General features: G+C 45.3%; 5 protein-coding genes across 5 annotated transcripts; 2 read left to right on the forward strand and 3 right to left on the reverse strand.

Moving 5' to 3' along the window:
• Window positions 1-52: 52 nt before the first annotated feature.
• Window positions 53-1,468, reverse strand: VTP01DRAFT_3608 (uncharacterized protein; the record flags this gene model as incomplete). The annotated part of the gene is made up of 2 exons (XM_069382198.1): window positions 53-850; window positions 935-1,468. The coding sequence occupies 2 exons, from the start codon at window positions 1,466-1,468 to the stop codon at window positions 53-55; spliced, it is 1,332 nt and encodes a 443-aa protein (XP_069236350.1).
• A 1,627-nt stretch (window positions 1,469-3,095) lies between these two features.
• VTP01DRAFT_3609 (uncharacterized protein) lies at window positions 3,096-4,367 on the reverse strand (the record flags this gene model as incomplete). Its single annotated transcript, XM_069382199.1, has 3 exons — window positions 3,096-3,555; window positions 3,611-3,870; window positions 3,942-4,367. 3 exons carry the CDS (start codon window positions 4,365-4,367, stop codon window positions 3,096-3,098), a joined length of 1,146 nt encoding a protein of 381 aa, XP_069236351.1.
• Window positions 4,368-4,742: 375 nt separating this feature from the next.
• Window positions 4,743-7,196, reverse strand: VTP01DRAFT_3610 (uncharacterized protein; the record flags this gene model as incomplete). Its single annotated transcript, XM_069382201.1, has 13 exons — window positions 4,743-4,948; window positions 5,026-5,052; window positions 5,117-5,172; window positions 5,240-5,279; window positions 5,340-5,514; window positions 5,592-5,678; window positions 5,764-5,957; window positions 6,021-6,284; window positions 6,351-6,650; window positions 6,717-6,783; window positions 6,853-6,875; window positions 6,944-7,013; window positions 7,089-7,196. The coding sequence occupies 13 exons, from the start codon at window positions 7,194-7,196 to the stop codon at window positions 4,743-4,745; spliced, it is 1,617 nt and encodes a 538-aa protein (XP_069236352.1).
• Window positions 7,197-8,552: 1,356 nt separating this feature from the next.
• Window positions 8,553-9,457, forward strand: VTP01DRAFT_3611 (uncharacterized protein; the record flags this gene model as incomplete). Its single annotated transcript, XM_069382202.1, has 6 exons — window positions 8,553-8,636; window positions 8,707-8,811; window positions 8,880-8,918; window positions 8,974-9,063; window positions 9,122-9,293; window positions 9,348-9,457. 6 exons carry the CDS (start codon window positions 8,553-8,555, stop codon window positions 9,455-9,457), a joined length of 600 nt encoding a protein of 199 aa, XP_069236353.1.
• Window positions 9,458-9,594: 137 nt separating this feature from the next.
• VTP01DRAFT_3612 (uncharacterized protein) lies at window positions 9,595-10,662 on the forward strand (the record flags this gene model as incomplete). The annotated part of the gene is made up of 1 exon (XM_069382203.1): window positions 9,595-10,662. The coding sequence occupies one exon, from the start codon at window positions 9,595-9,597 to the stop codon at window positions 10,660-10,662; it is 1,068 nt and encodes a 355-aa protein (XP_069236354.1).
• Between the last annotated feature and the right edge of the window lie 176 nt (window positions 10,663-10,838).

A 10,838-nucleotide genomic window follows, 5' to 3' on the forward strand; every position in this document is an offset into this window, starting at 1 on the left:
GCATATATATAATTTACATACATTCCTTCTTTTTTTCTTTTTGCGTTGTTATTTACGACGACTTTACAATTTCTTGTACCATTTCTAAAATCTCTGAACCTTGAAAGCCCAGGAGCTTGCCTACACTCACAAGTGCTCTGAAACCTTTGTTCAGCAGGGCCCTGCCCGTTTCCTTTTCCCACGACGATGACAATGTAGTTGTTACTGCTTGCTGCTGAATATTTTCTTTCTCCGGCATATCTGCATCAGCAGGGTATGCACCAGGCACGTGCTGATCTTTACTGCTGCCGGCAGCGGCGGTGGCTGTTATCGTCGGATCCGGCGACCGTCCTTGTAACACCTTTGGCAGCGGATCAATGTTTACAGGTACAGTATGGCTTAGGCTTTGATTTGGCAGCGAGGCATGCAGCATGTTGGTCAATTCCGCGAGTGCAGACGTGTGCATACCCATCAGATCAGGTACGCTAGGGACAGTGTAAAGCGGGTTGTAAGATTGGTCGTATTCTTCCTGGATTTCCTGCTGCTCAGTCTGTTGGGGATCCAGTTTTTGAAACACAGAGTATGGCTCGAGTAACCTCTGATGCTGCTCTCGCTCTGCCTTTGTTGGTATCGACGAGGTTGACGATGCTGGGCCTGGTGTTAGCACTCCCGGTGGATCCTTGCTCCATCTACTGTAATATTCATCGTCTGAATCGCTATCTTCTTCATGTCCTTGATCGACGTCGCTGTGCGTCTCCAAAATCGACCGCCGTCCTTTTCCTCCTTCTGCCTCTGCTCTGTCGTGTTCGTTGTTATCTTCTTCCTCGGACGACTCCCAATCGCCCCAGTAATCATCAGGTGTCATTTTTGTCTGCTATGCAAGGAGGAGGAGGAGGAGGAAAAAAAATCATCAGCCGATGTGGGAAATTCCCCGGTGAAAAGGGTTTGTGCTTACCTCAGGTTGCGGTGAGGCTAAAGGTGCAGCCGAAGATGTATGTGTCAGTTTCCGAACGAACTCCCTCTCCGCATGCTCCAGCGATCTTGACCAAGAATGTACAATATCCTTCCATTCGCTTTGTGAATATGCTCTTGTGTTGTGGTATTTCAGATCGGACGTATCGGCCGTGTCCGGTTCTAGCACGAGCATCACTGCATAGTGCATTTTATCCCGCACCGCAAACTCCACGACGCAGTTCAGCGTTTCGGCATCCAGACGTTTGTAGTAAACAGGCTGCTGGTACAGCTTGTCTTGCATATTCGGCGACCAGCAAGTGTCAATGACCTCTGGGCAATCGTCCTCCTGCCACTGGATCACTGAATTCCACCCTTCGTCGCCGGAAGGCGGACCGAGAAAGCGGATACGTTGCTGTAACAACTTCGAGCACAGAGGTGTGAGAGCATTGAATTCATGCTGCTGACGATATTCCAGAACAGAGTATGCTATTGATCGCGCAATGTTTTCGTTGAGGGAATCATCGATCGCTTCCATTCTGGTTTTCGACTTCAGCTTCTGCAACCTCGTTGCTAACCCGCAAATCGCCCTTTTTTAAACCGAGTGTGGTAAAATTCAGCCGATGTTACACACACAGACCCAATAAGGATGTCCCCTTAGCAGATATCCGCAACAACAACTTACGTCAATGGAGATAATGGCATCTTGGATCAAAGCACAAATTGATTTACCTGTGTGACCGTTAGCGATGCATTTTTGCGAACGTTTTAAGAATGTATGCTTTATCAGTTGACGCCACATGCTAAGAATTATGGCAAGTGCCTGGCACAATGAATTTTCATGCGGAGATCGGCTGTTTCTGTGGTAGCATCAATGCAACAGAGCTGACGTGTTGCATGGTGATATTTCGACGAGTATATAAATCTTTCCTTGCACGTTTTTCAAATGCACTTTGCCAACTCTTGCATGTAAGAAAACGGACAACTTCTTTCTTTGCTTGATGCGGAAGATCTTCAACAGCCGCCTGGGAAAACTATAAAGGGCCCTCTTTCCCTCTCATGCTTTTTCTTTTCTTTTCTTTATCCGACCCGACCTCGCAGCTTCTGAGGGGGGACACGATCTTGCGCATCCTCACTTTTTGATTTTTCTCCTTGATCCAATCCGTAGCTATGGTATGTCAACGGTGGTTTGTTTACTGGTTTCGCCAGAGGTCTCTCTTACCCTTTCCGTTGGATGGCCTGTGGCGTAAATCGCTTCAAAAAGTAAACTAGAACAGGGAGAGCAGCGGCTTGCCTCCTTCAGAATGCTGTCTCTCGATAGGGTAGCATGAGTTGCTACTTGTTTGGGAAATGGACAGAGATCAAGCGCAATGTTAGGCTGATGAATCAGGGCTATAGCGATGTTAGAGCGTCACTCTTGTCAATGTAACGCGTAAAAAGGTATCAATATCCTTGCATATGCATTTGAGGAGCATTCTGTTTGACAGACAGGAGTTGTCTAGTTAATTTATAAATGGCAAAGTCATTCTATATAAACTTGCAGCGATGATGCGTTCCAGGGCATGTCATCCAGATATGGTAATGTCCTGCCAAGGTCTTGCGCTCGGACCTTCTTCCCAAAAAGAGACAAGTCGCCCCAAAAATAATACCTTACCGGCACCTTCACAAGCAAAATGACTCTATTACGTCAAGTCTATTATGTCATGATGGATCGAGGAAAAGCTATAAAGAGTGTCCGTCGTTATCCATACAACAATTTTTTTCGCACTTCGTAAGATTTATTGTCTAGTATGTCCTCCGGAACCGTTGTCCTAAATCTGGCTTCCAGCAAAAGAGTCAAAAGCCCCGATGCAAAAAGTGCATACAGGATCGCAAGGTGGGTACGTGGTTCTGACCCAGCGCTCTGTGAAAATCCATCGGGAAACGACTTGGTGTCCTACAAGGTATGGCATGAGTATAATTATAAACTGATGATACACCCACCTGCGTATAGTCCAGAATGTGATGGAAGACAAAAACCAAGAAGGTGAATATGCGAATACAAAGTGATCAGTTTCTATGTTCCCGTTCACATCAGTGAAGCAAAAGTTTTCATTTTGATGGTGAAGATTACGTTGGAAATGCGAATAAAGGAAGAACTGTATTGTTATTTGTATAATCATGATCTATGCAGAAACCTCAGTGCTGAGGACTTCTTCGAGTCTAGTAAGCAATGCCTTGTTTTCTTCCTCGGTGCCAACGGTGATGCGCAAACAGCCGGTGCATCCATACTCTTTACCGCGGAAGCGAACGACAACGTCTCTCGTCTCGGCAAGGACTTTGTATACCTTCTCTGCGCGCTCGTTACACGGCTCGCCCTTTTGGTTGAGAATCTGTACCATGATAAAGTTGGCGTCGTTGGTGCCCAGAATACGGCCGATGCCCGGAACAGGGAAATTTTGAAGCTTTTCAATGAGCACGGCACGTTGCTTAATCAGAGCGTTCTTGTATTCCTCCATCTTTGCGACGCCAGCTTCCGACAGCGCATCGAATGCAATCTGAGCACTAGGTGTACCAATGTTGTAAGGTGCCTTGGTGTTATTGAGAATTTGGATGACAGCGGGGTCAGAGATAGCAATGCCCAATCTATATATTTTGGCTAATTAGGATTATTTTCATTACTTTTCAGCGATTATCGTACCGGATACCAGCGAGACCAAAGCTCTTGCTGAGAGTCTGCATAACGATCAGGTTGGGATACTTATCGACCCAAGTGGCCACAGAACCGTTCTCTTGTTCGACAAAGTCAACGTAGGCTTCGTCTACTACCACGAAACCTCCAAAGTCGGATTCCAAGATTGCCTTGATATCCTTGTGGCGGAGACATGTGCCAGTAGGGTTTCCTGGCGAGCAGAGGAAGATAATCTTGATTTCTGGGTTTGCCTTGATGCAAGACAGTATCTACAAAAAAGGATCATGTTATTATTCCTTAGAACACCGGTTGGGGTACGATTCATAGAAAGAAAAAATACATCATCAACACGCAGTTGGAAAGCACTGTCCTGGACATCAAGGTACGATTTTACGACTTGGACGTCATTGATCTGTGCGCATACAGAGTACATGCCATATGTGGGCGGAGTGATCAAAATCTTATCCTTGCCAGGGACACAGGAGATTCGCATAATGAGATCAATGACTTCGTCAGAACCGACACCCAAAAACAAGTTATTGATAGACGGAACTTTGCGAAGCTTTAAAAGGCGCTCCTTGACTTTGACGTGGTAGGGATCAGGGTATCGATTGAGATCGCCTTCCAGTTGTTCTGGAAGCGACGGGCCGTATGCGTTCTCGTTGGCGTCAAGCAGAATGCCGGCATTGTAGTCATCGCGTGCGCATCGGTATGGCGTTAAGGCCAGAATGTTGGGACGAATTACTTTCTGAAGATCGAATGGCATTTTGTTGGAAAAAATAAAAATGACAAGCGGCGCACAGTAGCACCAGGAGATTATCAGTCTCATTCAAGTGCCGATTTGACTCTTCCTGACGCATCCTTCCGTGACAGGTTGAATACTTAAATATCGATCGATCAACGAGACCATATCTCAGGTTTATAGCATTGTCTTTTCTTTCTTTTAATTTCCATCCAGTTTATAAAGTCACAGAGACATAACTTTCGAGACGTCTTTGCCACTTGTTATGTCCAGTTCTCTAAAGATAGCGTCCGTTGTAAACTCATATGTATCAGAGAGTCTCTCGTATAGCTGTTGCTAGACGTTTGTTACTTTTTATCGAGATCAAATACTCCTAAATATGTATTACAACAAGAAAGTTCACAGTTTTTCTTTCACGTTATCCGGCGGCGGGATATGGACAACTGCTCGGATCTCCTCATCTTGCTCGCCATAGTTTTTCTCCTGCTGACTGTCATCATCGCCGATAGAAACATTTGTAACGGGACCCTTGAACCATTTGCGGGCATCAATGACCCAACGGCCTCCTGCACCCAGAGTCACTGCGCCAATAGCAAGACATGCATCTATGTCACAGGAAAGAATACCTGGTAAATGGTGCTATCCATATACTTTTCCTTCATTTCGCTACAATGCCACTCACAATTCATATTTACAGCCGTCACAGGATCTAATTATCACTCAAGCTTTAGAATTTACATTTGCATTGACGTTGCTTTCTTCTTCGCACTTACACTCTGGAGGCAGAACGAAAAGTACAGTGATAAACGCAATCCACACGACAGCGATACTGGTCACTCTTTGTATCAGTAAACAATGCTCAATTATTTACGATTTCGTTAATGGAACATGCTTACCATCCGATAATATCAGAAAACCGACCCAAATGTAGAGGACCTATACAAAACAAGTGAATTTAGACTATCTACGGCATCTTCTCTTCCAAGTCACACATACCTTGTTTAAATTGTTTGCGGTTCAATAATTTACAGACTATTGGAATACCGTACGAGAGGTATAAACCAATGGTTGCTACAGAGGTAATAGCGGAGAACGCGGTTGCGTTCCCCAGGGATGGGAGGCCTAACAGGGAAGCTACAATGACCGAAAACCACACAGCGTTGATGGGTGTCTAAAGATATAATTCATACAACATCTCGTGTAAGCGAAAAGCGCAATAGAAATTCTACGCAGCACTTGATTCTATACCTCAAGACCTTTGTGAACTCTGTGCCAATACTTGCTTCCTGGAATGGCACCATCTCTTGAAAATGCATAAATCATGCGCGAGTTCGCCTTTTGGAAAATTTATACTTGGTATCAGAGAGAGAGAGAACCATATAAGGCGTGTATCTCATCATTCTCTTGAGTATATACATACCGTAACGGATGCAAATCCGCAGAACCAGCATGCGAAAATTAACATCACCATAAGGACAATGCCGCCCTGGCGCCCAGCACAATCAAACATAATTTGCATAACTGGGAATCCAGTGCTCGATTCAATGGTGGCATCCAAGTCTTGTATGCAAAACAGAAATCCAATGATAAATATCCATCCCATGACTGCACTCACTGCCACAAAGATTTTGAGTGAGATTCAACGGATTAACCGAAATAATTGCCATGTCCATTTACCAGCGATAGCCATCACTAAGCCAACAGGACCAGCAATTTCTGCATTTTTTGTCTCCTCTGACATGTGTGCTGAAGAATCGTAGCCAGTCAAAGTAAACTGAGCTTGCAAAAGGCCTACAAGTACAACGTATCCAGTGCTTGCCCAGCCCGTTTCATTGTTGAAGTATGAAAAGACAAAGTTGCCGGGCTGCCGGGTGGGGGCCGTGGCCAGAATGGTGATAATAATGGCCAGGGGTGAGATAACTTGCCACCAGGTGCTTATTGCTATACATATATTCAGTTAATGGATCGCGCTGAACTTAAAGCCAAGTTATGATTTCTTTTACTTGCAGTTTATAGCACGCATCACTTTGGGCCCCATAGAATTGGCGATACCGTGTGAAAAGCAAATGGCGACGTGAATACCGACAATGGCGCCGGTTGTTGGCACCCACTGGCCATACTGGCCTACCGAAATAACAGAACTGATCATCAACGCAAGGCCGTAATCGATGCCTGCTGTCACCGCAAACTGGCCAATCAGGTTATACCACCCGCTGAACCAGGATGCAACGGGAGCATACCGCGGCGTGCTGAGTCGTGCTGCCCACCAGTACAGACCTCCGCTGGTCGGGTATGCAGAAGAAATTTCTGGAAAGGTTTGCGATGAATATTTCTGTGCGGTGCACGCGATGTCCCGTGCTGTTACGTGCTTACCTGCAAGAGCAAGACCCACGTCCAACGTGAAGATACAAACCGCAAACCAGCCCCACACCATTGTAACCTGTCAAGGACCAATCCATGTGAGTACATATATCCGCTTTTGATCTGCAGAGTTTAATATAAAACGTACGGGACCTCCTGTTGTCAAACCATCTACAAAACATATGTGTAAATCAGCATTTCAAGATAGAGACAACAAAGATCTGTCGCAGTTTACTTGCATTTGAACAAAGATGTCAAACCCGAAGATATGCATACAACGCTTAGCGCAATTCCATAATTGCCTAGTGACTGCAAGGCATCACACAGTTTCGTTGTAAGAGTCAAGGAAGGCAGAGTTTTGCATCAGATAAAGAGCATTCTCACCGATAGCTCTCGTTTAAGTTCCTGTTTATACCCTAGTTGATTGAGTCGCTCAGCGTCCCGCGCTGCGATCTCCTCCTTTGTCAACTTTTTGCCGGGTGAAAACATCATGTACCTCAACGCAGAGGAAAGGAAAAGCGGTCTGGGTGAGAAAGAAACGAAGGAAGACGACGCAGGGAGCTGGAAAAGGAAAAGAAAGGCGGCTAATGCTTAAAGGGGGCGTGAGGAGGACAGGCGGGCTGATAAGGTTCGTGTGCACTTTATTTTTTCTTTTGTCTCTGTTGTCTCTATCACTGTCTCTACTATGGGGGCAAACGCGGGCCCGATCTCGTGGACCCTTTTACCTAATTCATCGACAGCTGCGTTCGTGCATTACCGCAAGCTCATCCTGATAATTATAGAAGCATGATGTATGTCTGCAAGCAAGCGTCACGCTGCGCGGTCAGCAACGCTGGAGATAGCAAGAAGTATCACATTCTTTCGCTTTCCATGGTCTCTGTCCCACTCTCGAAAATATCTGCGGATCAAAGTTGTTGTGTTTCGCCGATTGATAGACGTTACACATTTTGGGCAAAGCTGCTACCTTGAGAACGAAAATGCCTATTGCAGTAGCAAAAGAAGCCCAGCGACCGCGGGAAAATTGACACTGTACAGTGTATTGATCCGACCCTACACTCATACTTCCCTTGAAACAGAAGTTTTGTGCGACTGGCGTGTTGCTGTGGTTCCATCAAAAACTGTTTTCTTGAATATACCGTTATTGATTGCTGTTCGTTGTATCTGGAACCGCAAGTCCTTCAAATGCAGCTCTCATTCAACGCCTATGTACCCTCAATCTCATTACTCATTATGTACAAAGATAAATATTGGAAAATATCTAACTTTTTGTACGACTATTTATATGTGATATCTAACTGGGTGCGATAAGTCTTCATCACCAACAAGAGCAATCTCGTGCACAGATAATCAAGACCCGGATTAGCATCTGCTTCGGAAGTTGTGCTACATCTGCAAAAGGGAACTAGGACTGTCATATCATATCAATTTTGGAAGACAATATTGTTCACGTCTGATCAACAGCGACTTCCAAACAGTGCAACGGACTGATCTATTTGATTTCGTGAGTGCGCTTATCAAGTGAATTGCTCACACATTATGCGCTGTATGTCAATACTACCATACAAAAATACATTGACAGCAAGCGTCTTACCGACATAAACATGTGAACCTTCACAGATACAGAAGATAGATCTCTTTGGACTAGCCGATACATACATTCTGGTTCCGGCAGCGTCCGGATGCCCTGGGTTAAATCATTGTCCATGGATGATTATACTCGAGACTAGAAGATCTACATTACAACAGACAAGTACGTAAAAGTACAGTCATCTCAATGCAGGAAGGTCCAAATATTTGGGTTTGTCAGCAGCGGAGGGACCAGGTCAAGCAACTCTTTCCGCCACTCAAATGCATGAATTGAATATCCTCATAGGAGCAACAGGAAGCGTTGCCAGTATAAAGATCCCCGAGCTCGTGAAGCTCTTTAAACAGGCATGTGCCATGTCGAGTTTCCCGTTCTTCTCAGGTTGCCGTAACAACATCGCTAAGCAAATGTCTACAGATTCCTAATGTCAATGTCAAGGTTGTTCCCACCAAAGCGGCGCATTTCTTTTTTACGAACGATCAGGTGGATGCTGTGGTACACACGGACGACGAAGAATGGGCTGTAAGTGTTGCAACCAAATGACTTGATGCATGGTAGAAAGTATTGATATAAACTTGTTACATATCAAGTTATGGAAAAAGAAAACAGATCCCATTTTACATATTGAGGTGATGGAAGGCTTTTTCTCTCGCATCGACGGCAACAACTGACTAGATTTATCAGCTTCGAAACTGGGCGGATGTCATGCTTATTGCACCGCTAGATGCAAACACATTGGGAAAGATTGCCAATGGCCTGTGTGATAATTTGTTGGTAAGAAACCCACGCTATAAAGTTGGATTGCACCAGTAACCATGAAGGACATAACCAGACATGTGTTTTGCGAGCATGGGATCCTTCAAAACCAGTGATTGTATGTCCTGCAATGAATACCAATATGTGGAACCACCCTTTCACCGCACGCCATCTTGGTGTTCTCCGAGAGCTTTTGCGCTTCCACGTCATTGATCCCATCAGCAAACAGCTTGCATGTGGAGATACCGGTAAGATTCTTGTAACATGCCTGTGATGATTGTAAATAACAAAGGTCCCATCAGGGGTTGGCGCAATGGCTGAGCCGCATATGATTGTGGAAAAAGTAATGGAGATGATCAAGCAGCACGATAAAGATATGAAAACAAGCTTAGATGAACGAGATTTAATATAAAACACACACTGTCAATACATTAATGTTTTAATAACGCATGAAAGCGGACGGCGATTTTGGCGCGGGAGTTGCCAAATGTGTTGTTTCTTTCTCTTGTTGTACACCAGCTGCCCAATTATATATACCCTGCATTTGAAATGAAAGCAAAAGCCTTGTACGATTGCACAGCTGACGATGCAAGCGAATTAACATTCAAAGAAGGCGACATTCTCGTCGACGTTGTGCCTTCACCGGAGGACGGCTGGTACGAAGGACGAATTCAAGGAACTAACAACCGCGGCCTGTTTCCGTACAACTATGTCGAGTTCCTCACCAATAGTGAAAAGCCAGTGCAGGACAGCAAACTTGGAATCAGCGTGTCCCCACCGAATTCTACGCTTTCTTCTGCGTGGTCTGTTATTTCCAACAAGGACCCGCCAGAAGAGACTGAGTTGATGGCAACTACCCCGCGTTCTCTAGATAAGAAAATTGATGCATTTGAAAAGGCCATTGCAGCAGCTTCTTCCAAACCAAAGCAAAAACCAGCCATCGCACCCAAACCCCCCCAGCTACACAGTGATAGCAATAAAGTCAGCAATAGTCATCACAGTGTCAGTAAGAAGAATAATAGATCACGGTCGTATTCCACGTCTGCCACCACAAAGGAGCCGTTGCTGTTTGACTTTGACGACGACGTTGACGATGGATACCAACTTGTAAAGCCATCATCCCAGCGGCGAAAGCCTGAGATCAAGCCGAAACCGCCGCAGCTGAATAAAGCGCGCAGTGTATCTAATCCTCCACCTATCCAGCCCAAGCCTCGTCCGTCCGTACCAAGCCGCCTCCAAACCAATTCCTCTGCCACCGTTCCTCTGCCAGGTCTGCTGCGAACCGAAGAAACCGCCGCGAAACCTCGTCCTACTCCTCCTCTCCCCCCTACTCCTCAACAGCAACAGCAGCAGAAGAAAGTAACACCTCCACCGCCACCGCCTTCTCGTCCCGTTGAACGATACGAGAGTTTATTTGAAAGCATCAACGACGACGGCATTGTCGACGGACAGACTGTCAAGATCATTTGGAGCCGAAGTCGGTTGCCAGACGAAACTCTTGCACGAATATGGCGTCAATGCGATCCAGACAAGAAGGGGTTGTTAAATAAGAATGCATTTGTACAAGGAATGTGTGAAATTGATGCTACATTGGCAAAAGCCCGTTCTACAAAGTAGATGCTATATCTAGTACAGTATTTCCAAAAGGTAATGTCGCAGGCATAGAAAATTAACGTCCCTCTTTCAAAAACAACTGTCGCAGTGTCTAAAAATAAATGTTGTGTGCTTAGAAATCGAATGTCGCACTATCCAAAATTATCTTGTAGTATTCTCCAAAGATAGATGTCGCGTGC

The sequence above is a fragment of the Rhizomucor pusillus genome (genome assembly GCF_041956525.1).
Source record: "Rhizomucor pusillus strain CBS 183.67 unplaced genomic scaffold VTP01scaffold_17, whole genome shotgun sequence".
In the NCBI taxonomy this organism is placed as follows: domain Eukaryota; kingdom Fungi; phylum Mucoromycota; class Mucoromycetes; order Mucorales; family Lichtheimiaceae; genus Rhizomucor; species Rhizomucor pusillus.